Source organism: Eupeodes corollae, chromosome X (genome assembly GCF_945859685.1).
Source record: "Eupeodes corollae chromosome X, idEupCoro1.1, whole genome shotgun sequence".
Classification (NCBI taxonomy): domain Eukaryota; kingdom Metazoa; phylum Arthropoda; class Insecta; order Diptera; family Syrphidae; genus Eupeodes; species Eupeodes corollae.
In genome coordinates, this window is record NC_079150.1 from 4,053,199 (window position 1) to 4,077,683 (window position 24,485).

General features: G+C 30.8%; 1 protein-coding gene across 1 annotated transcript; it reads right to left on the reverse strand.

Annotated features, from left to right (window-relative positions):
* Positions 1-314: 314 nt before the first annotated feature.
* LOC129953415 (sodium- and chloride-dependent GABA transporter 1) lies at positions 315-7,822 on the reverse strand. Its single transcript, XM_056066624.1, has 12 exons — positions 7,760-7,822; positions 4,590-4,912; positions 4,158-4,425; positions 3,985-4,086; positions 3,653-3,839; positions 3,325-3,592; positions 2,689-2,792; positions 2,492-2,616; positions 2,177-2,421; positions 1,003-1,206; positions 751-918; positions 315-679 (listed from the first exon to the last, which is right to left on the reverse strand). Exons 2-12 carry the CDS (start codon positions 4,740-4,742, stop codon positions 578-580), a joined length of 1,926 nt encoding a protein of 641 aa, XP_055922599.1. The 5' UTR covers positions 4,743-4,912; positions 7,760-7,822; the 3' UTR covers positions 315-577.
* Positions 7,823-24,485: the final 16,663 nt, after the last annotated feature.

Below are 24,485 nucleotides of genomic sequence, written 5' to 3' on the forward strand. Positions count from 1 at the left end.
TCAAATCTTCATTAAAGCTTTTATTTATAACAAATTGTGTATGCTTGGCAGTTGTAAGAAAGCATATATACATCTTTCTATGTAAGTATACTTGACAAATTCAAAGCGATTATAGAAAAATTCTTTCAACATAAAGAAAAGATTATTACCAAAGTGGAAAATATTTTGAAAATCAAAACACTTCGAAGAAAGGTCAAAGTTATGATTTAACTACAGTCACTAAAAGACTTAAGTCTTCAAAGCTATTAACTGCTGATTATTATGTAGGTATACATTTTCAGTTACTTTAAGAACACTTCAATTACGCAAGAAAAAATATTAAAACATTTTGGTGTTTTATTTTGTATGTTTGTTTTATTTTTTTAAACTTATATTAAATTTGGCGTTTTATAAAACTGCATGACTTGTGCATATTCTTTTTATATTGTTTTAGAACATATAAATTATTCTTAATATTTTATAGTTATTAATTTAATTTTACTTTGTAAAAATTCGTTTAGTTTTGCGCCCGAATAAATAAATTTAACTTTGTTTCGATTTTTTCTAAGTTGATAAAATCTTATGTAATTAAACCATTTTACAATGAATACATATCTTCCATTTGTTTTGCACTTTCTTGTTGCATTTTTGCACGAAGGCTCTTCACATCATCGGCTATTCTAACGATAAGTCCAATTTTCTGAAATACATATTTGTTCGAGTGATTCAAATTTTCTTATTTTAATTTGAGAAAAGTTAAAATGTACATACAGTTTCTTTGTCTCCGGGTGTCTTATTCCAAAGCCAAATCATGTATGCAGGAATATAAAGCATTGATGACAGTGCTGTAAACCATCCAAAGGCTTGAGCCCAAAGTGGGTAGCTGTAGCCCAAATATTTAACTGGGGTCCATTGGACTAAATTAAATATAAATACACCCTGCAATGATAATACAAAATTAAAACGTTTTAATAGATTCATTTTGAAATGCAGATTTCAAAATGCAGAGGGCCAAAAACTTACAAAACAAATCATCGGAGTTGTAAAACACCAGCAGAACTTCCACCAACCTATTGGATAATATCCAATCATATCCTTGATGCCATCGTAGAAACGATCAACTCCATAGAACCATGAAATTGAAACACATTCGAAGAAAATCAGCCAGAGCAGGCAAAAACCACTAACAGCATATGAGTCGAGAATTTGAAATATGTACATTCCTCCCTGCAAACAAATAAACAATATACGATTTATGTAAAGAAAAGAGGATAGTTTTATTTTGTTTTAAATTATAAATTGCATACACGCATTTGAGAATGTTTTATATACAAATGGCCTTAACCCATGTAACCGCTCAAGGTATCTAAGAAATTTTGTAGGTATACAAAAGCGAATAAAAACATTTAACATTCAAAAAGGGGCTGAGCCCTAATGCTGTGTAAGTGTAAATATTTGGGGCTTATTAAAATTTTAAATTTCAACTTCCCATTCTTTGAATGAAGCCGGAAAGTAATTATTTTGATATACGCTACTCATCAACTAAATACACAAAAAAGATACTTTGTCCATTTTTTGTAAATATCAATGGTTATTGTGACATCTATTGATGCTCCCTACTTCCTAGAGATGTTAAGAAAATAATTCAAAAAGAAGAAGATACTTCTGCACAATTCCATTTAATGTGTCGTGTAAAAGGATTCAATGTCAAATTTTTAAAGAGAATATGTAATATTTCTTTGCAATACAAAATGCAAATCGTGATGGTCTTTAAGCTTGTCTGAGGAGCGTTTTTTAGACAGTAATGCTTTTTATAGTTTTTGTACGTTAAACTGAAGGTAGAGGTTTGTGAAGTAAAGTTTCAAGTTTGAAATTTATGACACTTGCAAAACTAACTAGCTGCAGAAAGTTTAATGCGGTTTACTCATACTTAAAAAATTCGTACAGAAAAAACTTGAAATAAGAAAGTCGTTCTAAAAAAGAGAGTCGCTTAACAGATCTAAAAATGATCAAAAGTTCACGGCATCGTAAACTTTAAAACAAAAAAAACACAACTTAACGAGAAGCAGACCGACGCGACGCTTGGTACAAAGGAATTTCATAAAGAAATTTTCAAAAAAACAGAACACATTAAGGCTTTTGGTATCCATGGATTCAATACCGCCCTGAAATATATGTAGGTATGACTCTGATTTACCTGTGTGATGCACGTTAACCCAACCAAATAACTAAGCATACAAACTACGGCAATAAAGATCTCTTTGCGCTTTCTTAACAGTTGTGGCCATTCATCAATAATTGCAGTTATAAAACCTTCCATTGTACAAAACTGTGAATCCAATCCGATTAAAAGTATCATAAAGAAGAATAAGCATGACCACAACGGCGATCCAGGCAATTGTAATACAGCTGATGGATAGACTAAGAACGCAAGTCCAGGCCCTATAAAAAAATAATTAAAATTAAAACAAAACATCTAAGAGTTTTTATCAAATAAGATACAAGTTCTTACCGGAAACAGCTACTTCAGCAACTGGCCTCTGCTGTTCGTGAGCCATAAACCCAATTATTGAAAATATTACAAATCCTGAGAACATACTTGTGCTGGAATTTACTGAACAAACAATCAGAGCATCTCTAAGAATGAAGAAAAAATAAAAGTTATTTTTTTGATACTATCACTGAAATAGAATAAAAATCATTTCATACTTGTAGACGTTATTTGTAAACTTGTTGTAACTTCCGAGAGCAACGAGGGTACCCAATCCGAGTCCATAGGAGAAGAAGATTTGTGTAACTGCATCAATCCATACCTGATCATCATACAAACAAAAAACCGTTTAAAAAGATGTTTAAAAACAAATAAACTTGGTAGGCTATAAAGAATCCTTTCCGGAAGTTCTATATTGTCCCGCATAAATCTAATTAATTTTTAGAAAATTCAAAACATTTAGATTCTTTCATCTCATTTTGCATTGTTTAAATGCATTACATGCACCTGCAGGTTTATCAGAGTGGATAGGTCAAGTATGCTTTTGAATCTTATTCAATCAAGCGTACGGCATTGAAATAGCATATAATATTATGTACCTACATTCAAGATTGATGATGCATGCATTTATTAATTTATATTTGCGTACAGCACTTTGAAGATATGTATAATAAAAATTAAACAAATTAAAGTTAAATTTAGTTCGCGTCGATATAAAAACAAAAGTTTGAAGGCTCATGTTTGACGTGTGTTTATATGCAACTTCAATAATGCATCTGAGTAATGAACATCTGGCGTTAAAAGCTCAATTAATTTTTTACCAAAGAATTTCTCTAGTTTGTTTGTTCATTTACCTCTGATTCTGATAATTTTGAAAAGTTTGGTATAACATAGAACTTTATTCCGTCTAAGGCTCCAGGCAGAGTGATTCCACGAATAAGTAAAACAGTCAATAAAACATAGGGAAATAGTGCAGTAAAGTAAACCACTTTGCCAGTCCATTTAACTCCTTTCCATATACAAAAGTAGCACAAGATCCACACAGTCAATAGAGTTCCAGCTAATTCCCATCGAATACTACCAACTTGATCAATTCCAGGAGAAATTTGAAGTGTACGACGTCTATTTTCAAAAATAAAATTTTAAATAACACAAAAAAAATGCACTTCAGCATTTACTTACTCCCAGAACTCCTTAACTGGATCGGATAATTCAGAAGCTGATACATTACTAGCTGCTACTGAACAAATCTTCTTAATTGTTCCATTTACTTTGCTCACTTGATCCCAACATAGAAGCTCCTTTCTTTCATAAGGATTAACACAATTTATTGTGTTCCATACATTATTGCACGTACGCCATGGAACATCTAATTTTTAAATTAAGAAGCGAACAAAATTATTTAACATTAGCAATGGAATTGAGATAATCTAGTTAATATAGGATTCAGATGGAATGGAAACAAAAAAGTATGATGGATATGATATGTAAATTTAACATTTATTTTTTAGTACCTGCTCTCATAGACATAAAAAAGTAAAAGGTTGCCCATGCCAAAATAACGATGTAATAAACGTTCATCCAACAAGACATTACTGCAGCAGCGTATCCTATACCTGTTTTTTCGGTTTTTTAAATAGAAATAAATTTTGTTTGTCAAGTTTGGTCTGTGTAAGTTATGTATTACCCTTAAATATAGGAGCAATTTTAAAGACTCCAAGTCCACCTATTGTTAACATTTGTCCAAGTGCAAGTTCCATAAAAAACATTGGTATACCAGCCAAAATAAGTGTTACGAAATATGGCACCAAAAACGCTCCTCCTCCATTTTTGTAGCACAGATAAGGGAAACGCCAGACATTACCTAAGCCGATAGCTAGACCAACAACTGATAAAATAAAATCTAATTTCGAAGACCATGAACCACGTTCAGGAACGTTATGTGATTTTGCCACCTTTATGTTAAAAAGTTAAAACAGATTATGTAAATTATATTTTACGGTTAAAGAAATCCGATTGATTAGAATGGAAAGTTATTTTTGTAGTTATTTAAAAAAAAACTTAAGAAAACAAAAATATTGGAAATCAAATAAATATTTTTGTTTGTTTTATTATTAACCTGATGCGAAGTTGCAGTTAATGCTGTTGACAGTGTTTTAGTTGGAACTGCATCCGAAGAGCTATTGATTCCCGGCATTTCAATATTCTCATCGTTACGTTTGTTTCTTAAGTTAAGAGTATCAACTAATTCTCGTTCAATTCCAGTAGACATGATTATGCTCACTCTTAATGAAATCTAACGATAAAATAGTGGCACAAACAAATTAAAAACGAAACTAGGTATATTTTAACACTATTTTGTATATTATCCTTTCGATTTCTTCAAATCAGATTAAGATATTCGAGAGGACGGTTGATATGTGTCGCCTCGCCACTTTCGTTCTGTAAAGAAAAAAAAATGATTTTTATTATTATTTGAAGATTACAATTTAGTACAACTACAATAAATATGAACCTCAAGTAAAATTGTAAGAAATTACATGCTTTATTTTAACTCAAAAATGTTTGTCTGTGTTGTGCCCTCGACATGAAACCACCACTCACTTCTAAATAACTGAATTTCAAGGGAACACTTAAATACTGTTTCAAAAACTCATTTTTAGAAAAAGTTCTTTTCAAGATATTAACTACTTTTTTTGACAAAAATTATGTTTCAAATTATGTATTATAATAAATGAATTAAGCGGCGCAACAGTCCGTGGCTTGAGACTCTTAATCATTCCTGTGTGCGAGCTATGTTGTAAGGAATGGAGGGGACCTACAGTTTTAAGCTAAATTCGAACGGCAAATTTGAGAAATCATTTTTCAAGACAAGAAATACTCTTGGAGGATTTGTCATTTACTCGTGAAAAAAGTTAGGGATTAAACCCAAGACCCCTTGCATGACAGTCCAACGAACTAACCATCACGCTACGGGTATTACATATTTCTTACAAACTTTTTAAATGCATTTTAATCAAACGTTTTAAATTCTCTTAATTATGTTTTTCTAAACAAGTAAAGTTAATTACAATCACCAAATAGATGCTGTGAAATAAAGCCAAGTAAAATACGGCCAAAATTTGAGAAAATTCACTTCACTTTTGGAAGGTATAATAAAGTCAATTTCCATCAGTTGGTCTTATTACACTCAAACAAAATGAAATAGAGTCCAAGTCAATAATGCAAATAAACTTTGCTCCTAACCCAAATCCTATGGTGTGCCCAAACTCCTTCTCTTACATACCTAAAGGGCAATGAGGCAAAGTTTTGAAAGTTACTCTTACTTGGCCTTATTTTACGGCACCCAGCAATGCAATAATATGCACCACATATTGTTTTACCACATAAAAAAACAAATTTTATTTTGGTTTCATTACTTATTCCTGGTAAATATGTATTTGGTTTATAAATCAAACTCAGATTCAGTCAAAATCAATGTATTGAACATTGGTCGCATTCACAAAGCTAGTGACTACGTAGTCAAGGGATTCTGATTGGCTAAATCTAACTACAAAATTAGTTGAAATTTCCCCTCCGACGTAGTGTAAAAAATTCGGCTACAAAGTTAATGGAGAATGATTTTGACGTTTCAGCTGCTCGGTAAAGTAACACGAATTCAAAATGAAACAAAATGTGTCTTAAATTTGATTTTATTGAGTTTAAAAACACAAAAGATAAGTTAAAGCTATGAAATCAAAAATGTTTCTTATTTTATATATTTGCATTTGTCAATAATATGACAGTTCCAGATTGACTAGCTTTGTAGTGAAGTTTTGCACTCACAAAGCTAGTTGAATTTTGACTACGTAGCCACTAGCTTTGTGAATGCAACCATTTTCATATTCATAACAGTTTTTTTAATAGCTCAAATAGAAATACACATTTATAAAAATGAGTCTAGAACCTTAAAACAATAGTTGAACTTACTAACGTCTTTGAAAAAGGAATTCGATAACTCGTATAAAATAAAGCCGTCTAGGACTTTATTTTTTATAGTTGAAATGTTAAAACTTTAACAAGCAAGGCAGTGTAATTTTCACATTCAACAAGTGCTTCAAAGACGAATGAAACAGGGTTATGATTAATAGTTGGTCTATAAAATTGCTGAAATAATGGCATTTTGTCACTACTTTAATTATGAAGCACTGCATTTTGTAATGTCTTCAGAGAGTTACGCCTCATAAAAGAATGTCATCATTCTTATGTTTGCGGAAAACACAATACAAAATTAATCTTTCTTTCAAAAATTTGTAGGCAATTGAATTGTCATAACTAGCAATTAAGCCACTGTCAAATATTTGCAAGGTGTAAAAATGAAATCGTAAACGATATAAACATGGATCGCGTAACACCAAAATTTCCGTCAACTAAAACATATAAGAAAATATTTGTTTTCACTTTTTAATCGTTCTAAGTTTGTTGGCTTAAAAATCTTCTTTTTTTTGTCCCGTAATTTCGGCAAAAAAAGAAAGTTTAAATATCTGATGACTTAAAAACAACACCCTTTAAAGAACTGTTAATATTTGTACGGCCAAATAAGCGTTTAAGGCATTTTGTGACTTGTCGCGATAATGCGATAAGACTTCCGACCCGTGAGCTGAGCGATGCTACACGTTCAAAGTGTACGATGCGCCAGTTATCCTGTAGGCCAACAATATGTTGTAAATCACAGCAACGGTTTTCCGTTACAATTTGTTGTTGGAATTGTATTATATTTATTGGTTATAATTTCCCCAGGGGTCTTGAAAATAACATTTAGAACTATTGTAGAACTGAATTTTGTTTTTTGGTTGGTGGTGAATATTTTTGTTTGGTTTAAAACATGCAGTTTTTGTTTAGCACTTTTGATTTTAAAAGGTTATATTTTTTGTTTCAAAGCTTATACCATCACTTTTTCTAATTATTATTTTTTATTTTGACCGCTTCATGGAAACAATCCTTATTGGAAAAGGGTTAAAGTTTTTAATATATTTTATGAACACTTATATATATTTTTGTATTTATATTCTTTCAAGCAACAAGGCGGTCAATTTTTGTTGAAATGTTAAGTATCCGCACCATTAAGCCAGACGTGATAGATATTTATAAAGAAATGAAAGTGATATTTAAGGATATTTCTTTTTCAGCTATAACATGCACTTTTTCCGTTTTTGTGTTCTTTTTTTTGTAAATGTTGGACAGTTATATGTGGACAAAAATGTAAAATATGGAAATACTTAGTAGTTTTTTTTATCGACCTAGACAGACCTTTAAACGTTATGAAATCTCTCTACGAACTAAAGGGATATATGTGAGGAGGCTCACTAAAATATAATCAAAATGTTGAGCTCAATTAGTATAAAATTATACCTACATAAAAACTGAATTAAATTTGTTGATCGTTTGGGTGGGGGTGGCTTGTTTTAAGGAGGATTTTCTATTACAATCCCCAAACTAAACCAAACCAAATACAAATTTAAAAAAACGTCAAAAATGGGTACAGTAAGAGTTGTATATGTGGGGGTAAATATATAGAGCTCTAAATAGATCTAGATGCCTACATTCTTTTTTTTGTTCGTTACTATCAGATTTAGTTTAATTTAAAATATGTGCATTATACGCATTTCTTTGGTACATTGGCAGATGAATGCTTATCAGAGTTGTGCCTTTAAGATACACTCTGAATTTTATGATTTAAGCCTTGTTTAAATATTAAGTTTTATGGATTTTAGAAACAAAAAATTATATTGTAGTACTAATTTCTCCTTATTTTAATGGAAATGCTGTGGCAGAATACTTTTCAATTTGACTTTTAGATATAGGCTGGAAAACACACATATAGTATATAAATAATTTGAAGTCAATATCTTTCTTTTTTCTCCTAGAACTTGCGTCAAAAACAAATTGCTTATCAATTTTTTGTTTGTATAGGTTTTCGTGTTTTACAAAAAAAAAAACAGTTGAATTTTTCTAAAAAAATAACTAAAACGTACCAACAATACCTTGAATATGATGAAAAGTTTAATTGTAAAATCTGTTTTTGATAATGAGATTTTTAGTCGAAAAATAATTCTTACCAATTTTTGTATTTCTTATTTTGCTAGGTTTTTGTTTTTTGTAAAAGAAAAACTATCAATTTGATTTTTCTCTAAATTTTACCAGATATCAAAAACGAAAGTCTTCGTAGCATACAATTACTTTGGATATTTTTTTTGTAACATATTTGAGGTTACAATTATTTTTTCAAGTTTTTTGATTTGTAAAAACCCGTTAATTGATTTTATTTTAAAATTATAATAGTTTAATATTACGTCACAATATATAATATAAAATTTAATTCATGTCGACACTTTTTTTAAATTGCTGTGGTAAAAAACACTCACTCAATTTTGTTGGGTGTCTTGTCTGCCTTTTTGCATTATTATGTGTATAATAAAATTTATTTAAAGTCGATATCATTACTGGTTCTTGAGATATGAACGGTGAAAAAAGCATTCCGAACGTACGGACGTACAGATGTACGTGCACACAAAAAAAACTTTTACTTATGTAGATTCTAGGCACCTTGAAACATCGGGAAATGTCAACACTTTCAAATGGACAAATCGAACCGATTACAATAACTTCCTATGGGAAGTTAAAAATATAAAACATTTCGTCTTTGTTTATTCAACTACCATAGTTTAGGATACAAAAAATGCTCACACGTTGGTAAACTCCATTAAACCTAATTATTTTGTATAGGTTTTGTTATTGCCAAAAAAGAGGGTCTTAAGTCATATACAGGTATTGTAACTCTAGGCAACAGTTCAACATTAAAATGATGTTACTAAATGTTTTCTAAATTGTTTATTGTGTTATCTCCGTCACTCAAGCATTTAATAAATACTTTAGCACACCATTTTGCATTTTTAGCAACTTACTATACTTAAAAGATGATTTACCTAAATTTAAACGATATGCCCAATTTCATAAACAACTTTTGTATTTAAAAGGATTTTAAAATGTAAAATGGGATATTTTGGTTTCACCAAGCGTTTTTAAAGTAAACAAGCTATTAAACACCCTTTAAAACTAAATGCCAATTTTTGGCTCATTAAATTTTAAAAGTGTCATTAAAAAATGAACATGACATAGTCTTGTATTTGATAATGGAACTAATTTTCTAAGACACTTAAGTTAAGTTGGCTTCAGTAGTGAGCAAATTTAGTTTGTACTCAACATATATACGTGTATACATGCCTTAATGATTACGGTATCGTTAAGGCAAAACCACTTTATCTATGTATGTCTTAGCCCATTGGGGGCAAAATTATGGGTCTTGTCGATGCCGTATTTAGTCAGCTACAACATTCTCGATGGCATTAAGCAATTTACTAGTTAGCAAAACCAAAAGAAAGGTCTCTGAGTCCCTTAATAAATTTCTAACTATTAAATTGTTAAGCCCTTAACAATAAGTTCTTAAAGATTTTGTGACTTTATCTATAACCTTATTGTTTCTGAGTCCCTTAATAAATTTCTAACTATTAAATTGTTAAGCCCTTAACAATAAGTTCTTAAAGATTTTGTGACTTTATCTATAACATTATTGTAAAAATCAAAATCAAAACATTTCTGAGTCCCTTAATAAATTTCTAACTATTAAATTGTTAAGCCCTCAACAATAAGTTCTTAAAGATTTTGTGACTTTATCTATAACCTTATTGTAAAAATCAACTATAAACATACTAAAGTTTATGACTCTAAAAAAATTGAAAGATGCAGAGTGTATGTAGATACTTTTAACAATCGAGAGCATTTATGCACCTTTCACATACCCCACCCTCGGTTATTGTACAGTTAGTAATTTAATTTGATTTATACTGCTCAGTTGGACATATTATGGCAACGAACAAACAAACAAAACTCAACCTTTGTCTAGATTTTTCGGATACCTCGTTCCCACCCATCCCAGTCCTAATACCCATCCCCATATCAGTCCAACTTCCATTCGTGCATTTATCTAATCTTTATGGTATAGACTATGGAGATGGGCAAAAGATACACCACATTCCCAAAAGGCATAGGCAACCCCTACAAAACTGTGTGATTTATCTTATTCACAATACCACAGTATGGGGACTTAATCAACTATGTCCGGTTAACTATACAAAATTATGACGCTCATGCATTCCGTTACGGAACGCATTAAAATTGTGTTTTATTTGTATTTACCGTGGACAGGAAGAGATCAGCGTATTTCCTAAAAAAAAAAATGAGCACTGACGGTGTTTAGGTTCAAATTGCTTTTGTAGCATACTACGACAAAAATATAATAGTTAATTTATATACATACATAGCATTAACAGCTACTTATTTTGACCTGGACGATCATAAATAAATAATTTTGATTTGTGCTTATTTACAATATTTTCAGTCGTAGTTTCTATTTCTGGTTAGGGGTTATTAAATGCTTCCTTCTTTTCCAGTCAAATTAAGCAGCGAAATAAATAATTATTATTATTATTTTATAATGGAGTGCTTGTTTTCCAATTCGGTAAAATAAAACGAAAAGTGGAGCTACCTAAATAATAACAATATGAGGATAGTGGTAAATTGTATTGAAGTTATGTTTCTGACCTACCTACGACCCTGCGTATTTCGATCTTTGGAAATATTTCGAATTTTCAAAATTCGAATTTATCAATTACACAATTTTATAATCCGCAGTTTGAGATATTATTATGTTGCCGCAAGAAAATCATGAATTATTAAGTTGTTGTTATATTTTATTTTAGAGCCGTTTTTTTACATCATCGAGTCGAAAATACCAAATGCGGTATATAATTAAGTCGCCTTAATATTGTAATAAATAATCATTGATTTCATTTAATATTTACAATTTCGTAATATTTCTTTAAAAATATGGCCTAAAATACAGGGTATCTCAAAGAAATAGTTACAGACAAAACCATCATATACGTATGTAGGTTAGACCTAAGACCTTATTTCGAATTATTTATGAAGTCATTTTCAATTTCCTTCCTTTTTGACTTAAAATAATTTTTATGATTTTTTGAGCAATTTCTTTTAAACCCATTTTTAGTTTTATTTATTTATTGAAGTAACCAATCTACGAATTTACATTTACAATTCAATTTATAAATACATATTATTACATATCGCTGCTTCTTTGGACTTAGAAGGCAATTGAGAAGTAAAGTCCTCTCTCGAGCATCTAAAATCACCATCTATAAGACACTCATCATCCCGGTTCTCATTTATAGCGCTGAGGCCTGGCCCCTTTCAAAGAAAGATGAGAGCGTCTTAGGATGCTTCGAGAGAAAAATTCTTCGGGCTGTACAGCGACACTGACCTAGTTAGCAGAATTAAAGTCCAACGGCTAAGATGGCTAGGTCATGTAGAGCGGATGGACATCAACGCTCCAGCCCGAAAGGTCTTCGAATCCAATCCCGAGGGACGACGCAGTAGAGGAAGACCGCAACTCAGGTGGCGCACCCAGGTGGGAGAGGACCTCAACCAACTTGGCGTGCGAAATTGGAGACAGCTAATATATGTAATATAATAATATGTGAGTATATTATTACATATTATACATAAAATTAAAAATTGATAAATTGAAATTAAAGTGAATAATCGACTTTTAAATAAGTTTCTTGGCATTGATATATCTAAATTAGAATAAAACATATTAAATAAATTAGAGCTATCGGAAATCGGTTCACGTTGTCGATATAGCGTATGATAGGAATCAATTGACAAGAGCGGTCTGGCTCTTAAGGAAATTGAAGGAGCATACAGATGCAAGCAGTTAAGCAAACTCTCACAATCGATAGTTGAAGTCAAAATTTCACGAATAAACATGATACTCGACTTTAGCTAAAAGCAAGGAATTAATTTTCATTTAGCAATGTATAATACTTTTGAAATTTTACATTGAAAAGCCAACAGAGTACATTAAGTACAAATTAATTTTCCCAAAAAAAACGCAAAACGTAAAGGACGCTTGGAAATAATATAAAATAAATTATGTGGCTCAACAGCCTGTTTAGATCTAGGGCCTAATGACTTACGACTCTTAACCATTTCTGTGTTACTAAATTTAACTGAAAGCTGAACATTATTACTATATGATTTATCAATTTTATTTGATCGACTTCCTTTAAATCACAAAATTCGAATCGTGATGGGTTTTTAGTAGTTTTTGTGCGATTTACTGGTGTAAGAGGTTAGTAAAGTAAAGTTACGAGTTTGAAGTTTATGACACTTGAAAAACTAACTGGTTGTCTTGGTCAAAATATATGCTCAAAGATTGTACTTGATTGCAAATGAAGTCCTTTGTTTGAACCTGCCCATTGTCATATTCTATAAAATAAAGAATTTATGCCAATCACCATTTAGCATTTAGCAAAGTTAATAACTATCTGAATTTCCAGGAAAAAATGTTTCAAAGAGATGAGAGATTTATTTGCATCATCTATGACGTTAATGAAGTCCGACTTTGACTACAATATTCACTAGTGTACAAGTGAAGACTTTGATGACGAACTTTTTGTTACAAATAATAAAACCATTCAAGAATGTAGAAGATCACTTATTTAAAAATTATGAAATTCAGCTTATATTTTGTTCTCTACAAAATTTAAATTATGCACTTATTTTAAAAATGTAATATAAAATAAAAATGTAATAGTAATAAAGAAGTAAAAGTTTTAAATAAAAAAAAACTGGAGTTTCATATAAAATAATATTTATTTTGTAATTTATCTTCAACTTACATATATATGTATTTAATTATATTTAGCTCAGTGCTAGCTTTCACTTGATACCTATTAGTATAGGTCAGATCCAAAATATCGGTAGATAGATAGATATTCTCTATTTTTGTAACTTACCAAATGTAACTGTAAAGTTACATTTGGTAAGATATCTTTCTGCTGAACAAGTATCTTAATTTGTATATTGAATTTAGATAATACAAATTAAATTATTAATTTTTAATTAAAATACAAATAAAACCTTCAACTCAAATTGAAAAGGGGAGGTACATTTTGACTCAAATAGAATTAAGATTTCTTAACTTTTGTTTAGAAGTATTTTTGTTAAAAAAGGTTAGTATAAATTATAATTGATAGATATATTTTAATGTATTAGTAATTTGTTAGTAAGAATTAACAAATTGTTAAATAAATAAATATACAAAAATAAATAAATAAATAATTTTATAAATAAATAAAATAAATTAATGAATAAATAAATAAATAAATGAATAAATAAGTAAAATAATAAATAGATAAGTATGGACAAACAATACATTAATAATGAACACATGGAAAATATATTAATAAATTAACAATTTAACGAGTAATATTTAAACAAGGGTACAAATATATCAAACTAACAAAAAATGTCGGAAAATGGTTAATGAATCAATTCATAAGCGGATTTTCAGAGTTTTCACAGTTTAGTAAGAAGGTGTTAGCTAGTTTGTTGATTCTAAGAGATATCAATTCAATATTTGCTTTCTCATGTAAGTCTATGGTGGAATGAATTCGTGGAAGGTTAAGTATCATTTTTAGAAGCTTGTTTTGTGATATTTGTAGTTTTTTAAGATGACATTTTGCACATTTGCTCCAATAATCCTGGCATTCATACAGAAGTATTGCTTAGAATACTACTTTTTGATTTATCATTTTATTGTCGTTGCTAAGACCGGACTTTCTATTTATAAAAGGATAAACAATATTTGTAGCAATTCTAACTTTTTGCAGAGTTCTGGCAATTTGCTCTCTGAAAGCCAGTGTTCTAAGTAAATACCAAAATATTTCACACTTGGTTCCCATTTGACATTTACACCATTAACGGTAAGTTGATTCCTTGGTTTGTAACAAGATTTTCTTTTTCTACTGAAAATGATGGTTTGTAGTTTGTCAGCATTCAGTTTTATTTTCCATTTAGTGTAGTAATTGGTCATCAACTCATTTATCAAATTTGTCTCAATAGGAAGACTAAATTCATGCGATGAAAAGATGCCTACTTCATCCGCAAATATGACTATCTGACAACCTGGTGTTCTTGGAATATCAGAAGTATAAATATTGTACAGTAAAGGACCTAGTACTGATCCTTGCGGGGCCCCATAGTTGACTTGGTAACAGTTAGACGAACAGTTGTTGACGAAAACAATAAGGTTACGATTGGACAAAAAAAACTTGGGTTAATTTATACAAGATACGAATGAAACCTGAAATATGACATCGTGTGCACAACTCCATCGTGCCAAACTGAGTCAGATAACTTTCCTATATCAAGTAGAATAAGCCCAGTCGATTAGCCAAATGATCGATTTTTCTTAATATGTTCACAGACTCTAAATACCTGTTGAGTAGTACTGTGATGTGTTCTGAATCCAAAGTGTTCATTGGAAAATATCTGAAGCTCATCAACGATGCGTAATATTTTACATTTCAAATTTTTTTCGAAAACTTTGCTTATACAACTACGAGTAAGCAAACTAATTGGTCGATGGCTTGTTGGGAGTTTTGCCGGTTTTCCAGGCTTAGGAATCGGTATTACCTTTGCATATTTCGAATTTAATGAAAAATATTGCGTTTTTAGACACGCGTTTATCAAGAAAGTAAGAAATTCGACCCCTGCTCGAATCTAAAACATCTAGTAAATGAAATCATGAAAAATTGTGTCAAATGAAAACTTTGCGCAATTTCAGATAAATTGATAACATTTTTTGTATCTTAATTATTTTACTGGTCGACAAAATTATATTTTTTTTTGCACAAACAAAACAATACTTTTCTAAAGGATTAAAATTTCCAACATTCGAATCCCACCTTTAAATTTGTCTATCACATCGGGGTTTTAAAATATACCAAAACCCAATTAAAAAAAGGATTTTAAGGCTAAATTAGAATGCCATTAACAAAACATAGTATGATAAATTTGCAAAATAAACATCTTTGTCTTTTGGATACAGTTTAAGCCATTGTGGTATCTTACTTAGTACTAGGAAATTCTCATTAGTTATGTTATGAGTATAGAGTTATGAGCAAACCATAGTTTCATAGTTTTGTAGTCAGTTTTGAGTGCTGTTTAACACAAGCTCTTATTTTGACTATTTGCTCATGTTTTAAAAATACCCGTTTTAAACTTTATTTTTGTGCTTTTAAATTAATTTCAAAAACTTGATACAGGGTGGGCGTGGTTACTTCCTTATCTAAAACTTTCGCAACTGAGCGGCTATTAATATTAGGGCGTTGGTTTATGGCTTGTTCGAAAGCACGATATCTAGGGTTTTCGTTATAAGTAGTTCAGTGCCAATAATGCAGTGGACAAAGCAAGAGCGTGCGTTCGCAGTGGAGTACTACTTTTCTTTAAGCTGTTCGATCATCGCAATTCAGCGTGCTTTCAGTCAATATCGCACCCGCAGGTCGTGTGCATGATCGAAAATCGATTTGTGGGTGGCCACATTCAGGGATACCGGTAGTGTGCAGAAGAAACATAATGGACCTTCCAGAACCGTCAGGACGCCAGAAAGGGTAAGGGCGGCGATTTTGAAATGCCCTAGGCGATCTGCACACAAACGGCTACTTTAGGGATTTCTAGTCGTACAGTGAGACACATTTTTTATGAGGAACAAAAACCTGCCTCAGGACGTGGCGAGACACATTTCCATATTTCGGGACAAACAAAAAATGCGATATTGGAGCCCCACTAACCCGAGAGAACTTAAGCAGCCTATGCATACAGAACGTGTGACTGTTTGGTGTGCAATATCCAGAATCGGCATTATTGGTCCACGATTCTTTAAAGAGAACGAAAGAGCAGTTACGGTTAATTCTGAACGTTATGTAAGCATAATTGTGGATTTTTTTCTGCCCAAACTTGAAGAAATGAATGTAGGGGAAGTGTGGTTTCAACAGGATGTCGCCACAGCTCACACGGCAAGGTCAATAAACGGCCCATCTCTTAGAGGCGATCTTCAGTGGCCAGCACTATCGCCACATTTAGCTCCAAGTGATTTTTTTCTGTGGGGCTTCCAGAAATCGTTGGTAAACACTGATCGTCCAAAGACGATTGTATTTTTATTTACGAATGAAAATTTAAAAATTATTGTAGTCTTATTTAACATTGACATTTTTTACAAAAGTCAAAATTCATAATGTATTTATTTCATTCTCGGGATTTTGGATTTTAGTATTTTTGAATATCCGGCATTTTTTGGGTTTTTGGGGTTGTGTCTGTTTCCCTTCAATTTATCTCGCCAAGTCATAATGTTAAGTGATGTATTTGAACAAAAAGCTTAAATGAATTATTAGGCCGAAAAATCACTACGTGACGATGCAAAGTCAAGGCTGTGTAATTAAACAAAAAGGTCGGTATCAAAAAGCTAGCGAAGAGATCACTGTCAATGTCGAGTCCTACAGAACAATTATTACCAATTTTTTATTGCCCAAATTAACAGGCCTATTCTGCTATTCATCGGGGGGAATTTTACTTGAATTTTCACTAATCATTATTATGCTATTCATTCGATATGAATCTGTGTATGTCGGTAACTTCGGTAATACGGTGCGGTATTCTTCTATTCACTTGAAAACATAAATTCTGGTTTGTTAATTTTTGCAATCAAAATGTAAGTGAAAACTAATTTATTACTAAATTTAGAATATTGGTTTATAAATTAAAGAATATTAACATTTTTAGGAAGGAATACACTTGTTAACCTTTCTCCGAAGCTCTCTGTTTGAGGATTCTCTAATTCCTCTGCTTACAATTGAAATAGAAAGTCAAATACTGCCCATTTCCAAAAATTACACAAATTATTCTGTTTAAGTGGATTGATTAAACTTAATTTTTGTATGAATCAAAACAATTTATCCAATATTCCCAAGATTTTTACATGAACAGCTGTTTATTTGAATGTCAAATTGGTTTGGGATAATGTAGTTTACCCGATGGATAGCAGAATGCAAAGGCAGTGTAAAAGGAAATCGAATGGGTGAATCAAATACACGGTCCACGTAAATAGCAGAATATGGCTGTAAATCATAATTAACCACCAAGGACGTGCGAGGCTTTTATTTCTGTGGAGATTCTTGAAAGGCAGGTTTAATCAAATAAACCACAATCAACAGATCCCTCTAAGGTGAACATTACATCATCAACCAAATTCAGTTACTGTATTTACATACAAGTAAATTCAAAATTGAGTGATAGGAATTGCATCGGCTCAAGAAGTAAAGTATGATAAATATATTTTATGCATTTGAAGGTCTATAAAAGTTTTTTTTTAGTTTCCTATTTATGTAACCAATTTCCTGAAAATGGTCTGATAGTGTCGTGAATTTTGCTCTACCTCATCTTTTTCAAAATTTGTATTTACGGATATTTCAGATAAAATATGGTCCTTTCTTATTTTATTTTAAAAATTCTAAAGTAGATTGCACAAAATTTCTTTTACTTTATACATTTTTAAGAATTGGATAAAGTTTTTGTTGTTCCACAATTTTTGCTACATTTTGTACCTACATATAATTTCAGAGCCACTTACCCACTGATTACTCATGTAAACCTAAGGAAACAGAGTGACTTTTCATAAATACTTCCGAAAACTTACAAAGTGCAGAAATAAAAAAATATATAAAGCTGAGATTGGGACATACCAACACCACCCACAAGCACCTAATCACCAAAGAACCTGCTCCACTTTGCAAAACTATTTCCGGAAAAGATCTTCAAGAGCTTTTAACAGTTATATCCTAAACTAATATAAAACATGTTAATGAAATTACTTTAAAATTAGAATTATTAATTTGATGTATTTAACAATTAACTAGCTCAAAGCCCTGGTAGACAGAGCTTTAATTTTAATTATTGATTATGTTATTTATTTATGAATTAATAAAGTTGTAATAATAATAATAATACTTCAGAAATTCAAGCATCAAGACAAAAAAAATTCAGAAAGTTTGAGCAATATTTCAAAAATGTTTCTAAAACTTTTTCTTAAATGTTTCTGAAATCTTTCAAAAATGTGTCTTTGGTCTGGACGTATGTACCTTCAGATTTTGAGCTCAATAGTACAGTCTCTTCTTTATATAAAAAAACCAACTAAATCACATTGTTTAACATCATAATTTGACTCTTTAACCAAGGCATACATTTTTTGCTACAATTTATAAATTGTACTAATGGGTTTCATTACACGAAGGCAAGTGGTAAACGGATGTAGTTTTTAATAATAATTTGTTTCTACTGCAAGCAATACGCTTCTTTTGGATTTTTTGTGGAAAATATAAACACATGTACTTTTTGTTTCCATTTAGTATTTTGGGTAGATATAAAGAAACCTCGTAACGCTTAATTCTCAGAAAATAAATAAAATAGTTTAGTTGTGTACACAACTTCATAAAATTATTTTTGTACTCGTATCAAACCTATAGATATTTTTATATATTACTATATATAAAAATTATAAATTAAAATAATTTCTTTGGATTAATTTGATAAGGAAGAATTACATTGTATTTCAATTTGTTATAACACTTTAATAAACATCAAGCGCTGAAACATTTAAAAGGAGCCTATAAAGAGGCTAAAAGACTGATAAAATTGCAAAGTTTTAAGGGCATTGCTGACGCCCTTTAGACTTTGCTCTTTTTTTAAAAGCCAAATTGTCACTTGAAGAATTTCAAAGAGAATGCAATCAAAAATTAAATTCTGTGATATAATAAGACAAGATGTTTTGAGATGTTCAATCAATTAAGGTGTAGGTTTCTATTTTTTGATTACAAAATTGACAGTTGGATTTTTATAAAATTTGTATCTATTAATAACATTATGTCCAAACTAAAAAAAAGTTTAAAATTAATATATTTTGTACATCATTTTTTTAAATATTTGAGTTTAAGTGCATAGTTTTTCATTTTTTTTCATTTGTATTCTTATACACATTTAATAAAGATGATATTTAATGCCATACGAAATAATTGTGAGATAATTTAATTTGTTGTAAGTAAAATTACCGAGCAGCCAATTTTTTTGAACAAAAAAGAAATTTGTCTTGACTTTTTAAATTAATTTAATTTAATTTACGTCGATAGAATTATTGGTTCTTAAAATATTTGGGGTCAGCAAAATTAAAATGCATGTAATACAAAATCTATTGAGCATAATAATTAAAGAGTCCTTCCAGGACACCTTGATATTGTCACCGTTCTATTAAAACTCCCTGAGTAAATTGTTTATGTTTTAAAATATTGACATTTAAACTTTAAATTAAAAATAATAGTTATCAGAGTTCTAATTCCTTATAATTTAATAATATAGAGCTAAAGGAGTTTTAACAGAATATTGGTTTATCCATTTCCATACAATTAGCGAATATATCTAAGCTATCCTAAACATGGACTAAGAGAATTTAAATAAAAAGACGAAGATATTAATATCTGTAAAATAAAAAAAAAGTATATGAATTTGATATCTTAGCTAATGTTTTTGAGATGAAGGACGAAAGTAAGGTATTCCGAACATACCCATTTGAAAACCATGGGTTTAAATACTAATGACAAATGTAAAAAATTACGTTACAAAAACTTCATGTTGCAATAGTTTCAAATTTCTCATCCGAACGGATAATTTGAGAAAGCATTTTTCATGATTAGAATTACTCTTGAAGTATTATCTAACTCCATTCAAAAGGCAATTTCCGTTAAAAAAGAATGTTTAAGTGGCGCAGTTAATGCCAGACCTCTAGCATGACGAAGAGAATAACCAAACCATTTGGAAAGCTGATTATAGGCATACCTTTGAGAATAATGAAAAACAAGTTTTAGAATAAATATAATTACTTTAAATATATAGCGTTTTACTTTTTCGTCCCTAAAGAAATCTGTGAGCGATCAGAGCAAACAAACTGAGACCGTTAATTTTAGCGAACCGAGTATAAATTTAAGAAATTGAATGGTGACATGAGTCTTGAGGCTTCCTCTTAAGCTCAATGGAACTAGTTTGAGTCCCTTACGAAACATAGTGACTTCAAATATACCCAGAGAAAGTCAAGTGACCTTAAATCAAACCAGTTCACGGGGCCATATCGTCAAAGTATGCTCTCCCAAACATTTTAGTCAATAAATGAATTGTGGCACTAGCTATGTGACATGTTGCACCATTTTATTGAAGCCACAGCTCTTGTACATGATGAACGAAATAGTCAATAACCATGGCTCTGTTCCTAAGCATCGCTTTTTAAGGAATTATTGACCAATCTTTCACCAACCTATAAAACATACTAAACAGTCTTTATGGATGGAATGATGTCTCAACATACAGTTGAAGATTATCATCACTCCAAATAATTCAATTTTATTATTATTAACAAAATTCGCTTAGGGAGAAAACAACATGATTTTTTAAATAAATTTGCACAATTTCACGGGTATTGCCTCTTGCGAGGAATTGACAAATTTTCCAAGAGAAATTCTTGTCATGAAAAGTGCTTTCTCAAATTCGTTCAGATTCGGCTTAAAATTGTAGGTTGCCTCCATCCCTGACAACAGTACTCGCACACAGGAAAGGTTGAGAGTTGTCAATATGGCCACCAGTTTAGAAAGTGTTTGCTAGCTTAATGTTCTTTACCTAAAAAAACACCCATTATTTATAAACAATTTCATCAGTATAAGATAACATGAGATGCAATAACTCAAGCTAAACATTGATTCAAAAAAGAGCTGCACGCCATTAAAGTTTTTTTTTAAGATGTACTTAACAAATCGTGTTAATAATGTTGCTTTGATTAAAAAAATACATTTAATAAAGTTCTTTTTTTCAACAGAATTATGTAAAACATTTCTTACGGATACAAATTTTGTGATAAAGAATTTGAAGACACTGCATAGTTAAATATAATTTTGACCCATTTCCTAAACCTGATTTTATGCAGACGTTTTCCACTGTTGTAAGAATCAACTTTCTCCAAGTAAGAGAATATCTACGCAATGTATGATAATTTCTTTAGAATTTAAAAAAAAAACTTAGAAATGAATGTCTTTTAAAAGTTTTAAACATCAAAAGTGAAGACTAAAATGACATAAGACCTTTATTAATACATGTGTACAATACAACTGTTGGAATCCAAGTGAGCTTTGTGCAAAGATTCAGTGCGACGTCGTAGTACGGTACCATCTAAACATATTTTTAAGGCTACTACCTCTTGAGTTGAGTTGATAAATCCTAGAGTTGTTTCATTTTATTAAAATAACAGTTATTTAAAATTATAGCAAATGCAATAAGCCTACTATTCAGCCCTATCATGAATTCCATCGTAATCGGATATTTTTACGAATCCCGAAAAACAGTATCATGAAATCCGTTCGTAATGCAAAATTGTATGAGATTTTCCACTACGAACGGATTTCATGATACAATTTTTCGGGATTCGTAAAATTTTCCGATTACGATGGAATTCATGATAGGACTGATTTGTAAACATTTTAAAAAATTAAACGACGTAATCAGTCTTAGATTTCTATTTCCAATTTTTCGTATTTGTCTAAAATATTTTTTTTTTTGCTATCATTTTTTTTCTATTTTTTTTTTTCATTTTGTAATATGGAATGTTAAGTATCATTTTTTCCTATTTTTGTTTATTTGGTAATATGGAATGTTAAGGCTCGGTGAAATGTATTTCACTCCACAAATTCAACCATCAAATATAAACCCAAATTTGGGAAGTACTATGAGGTTAATTTTCAGGTGTTTGTTATAAAAAAGTTTGCTTTCAAAAATTCAAATACCATTCGATTTCTGAAAAAAATTATAATTAAAAATCATTAGTGTTTTTTTTTTGTTTAATATTTTTGTTTCAATCAAAAATAAAAACGATGATATTTTTAACCATCAAATATTGATGAGACAAGAAAAGAGCTTGTGCAGAAAAAAACTATTGAAATCGGTTCATTAGTTCTTAAGAAAACCCTTCTAGGGCAATACTAAATATTCTTTTATATTAAAAGGAGCCAAATTAAGAGAACAAAATATAAACCAAAAATCTATCGGTTTGTTTTTCGGAAAATTTGAATTTTTGATTTTTGACCAACAAATTGGTACTGACATTTTTATTCTTACAAAGAAACGAAAAAAACGCCTGACGCGAATCGGCTTCAAGACGTTTGTTTAAAAATTTGAAGTCAGGAAAAATAGACCCACATGTTTCATGTTTGATTAAATTCCCGAGTTCGAAATTATTTACCACTTTGTTCCTATAAGTCGCAAGTAAAAATAAATAATTTACAATTCACAATTTTTTAAATATGTAGCAAATATGTTTTGAAATAAGAAAATGAAATTATAAAAAATGGAATTAAAGTTTCATATTGTCCTCAGCATACAGAAGCATTATCTCCTTAAACATATTCCGAAATGTTTTATTTTCTTAGTGTTCAGGCTTCGGTGTAGATTTAAAGGTTTACAAAGCTTAACAAGCTATTTATTTCGCTTTGGAATTTGATCGCAACTGTTTTTTTTTACTTTAAAACTTGTTAGATAGTTTTATTAATCGGTCATATATATATATAAAAAAAATAAATTAAGTCCGTTGAGAATTAAGGCCTAGTGACTTACAACTCTCAACCATTCCCTTGTGCGATTAATGTTCTCAAGGATAGTCACATAGTTTTGCTTGTTTTATTTTTTGTCATATATTATAAATCGTTTGAAACAATGGAAAGGAGGGAAAATATTTTAAAGGGTTTTTCAATAAGGGCGGAAGTTGTGTATAGATGTCGTGGCTTTTGCTGTGTGGCACGTAGCGCGGTCCTTATGGAACCACATGTCGTCTGGGTCAATTTGGGCTATAAGAAATTAGTTACCATAACGATGCTAGCGTTCGCTGTTGATGATGACCGCCTCACTAACGTAGTTTTCAAAATAGTACGGACCATTTATGCCGTCGGCTCAAAATCCACACCAACCTGTAACTTTTTGAGGGTGCATTATCACCTGGTCAACCTCGCGTGGGCTGGTGTCGTCCCATATACGGCAATTTTGCTTGTTAGCACAGCCATTCATCCAAAAAGGAGCTGTCACTAAAGATAATTTTTCTGCCAATCTTGTACACTTTCACAAACCACGGCGATGTTCTCGGCCGATCTTGCGTTCCTTGAACGTACGGGTGTTGGCTGATTCTTTGCTGAACCGGTCGTCTCAAATTTGTACACCAAACGTTGAATATTCTACTGTGTAGAAGATGAAGATTCTACCGATGCAGTTTTGAATATCAAAATGATAGGGAAAAACAAAGCTGGGTAAAGCATTCCACATTCTCGAAGTGCGGTTAAGAAAAGAATCTCTATACTTGACAGTACGTCCGAAATTGAGCTCAAGGTTAAACTGATGTGCATTCCTAGAAGTACGAGATATTACGGCTGAATTGTTTGAGGGGAGGAGAATGCAACTGGCTAATTTTGCTCTAAAACTTTTCTCCAAAATATTGGCTTTGATTTTCTGCCGGCAATAAATTCACCTCCTTACTTTAATCTGGTTTCTATTAATAGTTTAATTTGTGTGTTGGTAAAATAATTCCTGAAATTCATCAAATCAATTAATTTATAAACAATTTAGAATTTGATTGAATACTTTCCATTGTCTTTTTTCGCCATTTAGCTTTAAATCGCGTCCGCATTAACAACTTATCAAGAAAATTCTTGATGCTTTTTTTCCTTATATTTGCAAATCAGTTTATCGAACTTTGCAATAATGAACAATTGACATTTTAAGTTATGCCAATTATTTGGGTTTACAAACGTGCTAAAGGGATTATCGCAAATAATCTATGCAGTGATCCGTTTGTGAATTTACTCAAAGATTTATCATTTGAAGTGCTGTGTAACTTGCCATTGTGATTTGGCATAAGCAACTGAATAATAAACAAAAGATAAAGCAGACGTCACCAAAACAAACTGACCGCCACGGGGCCCCA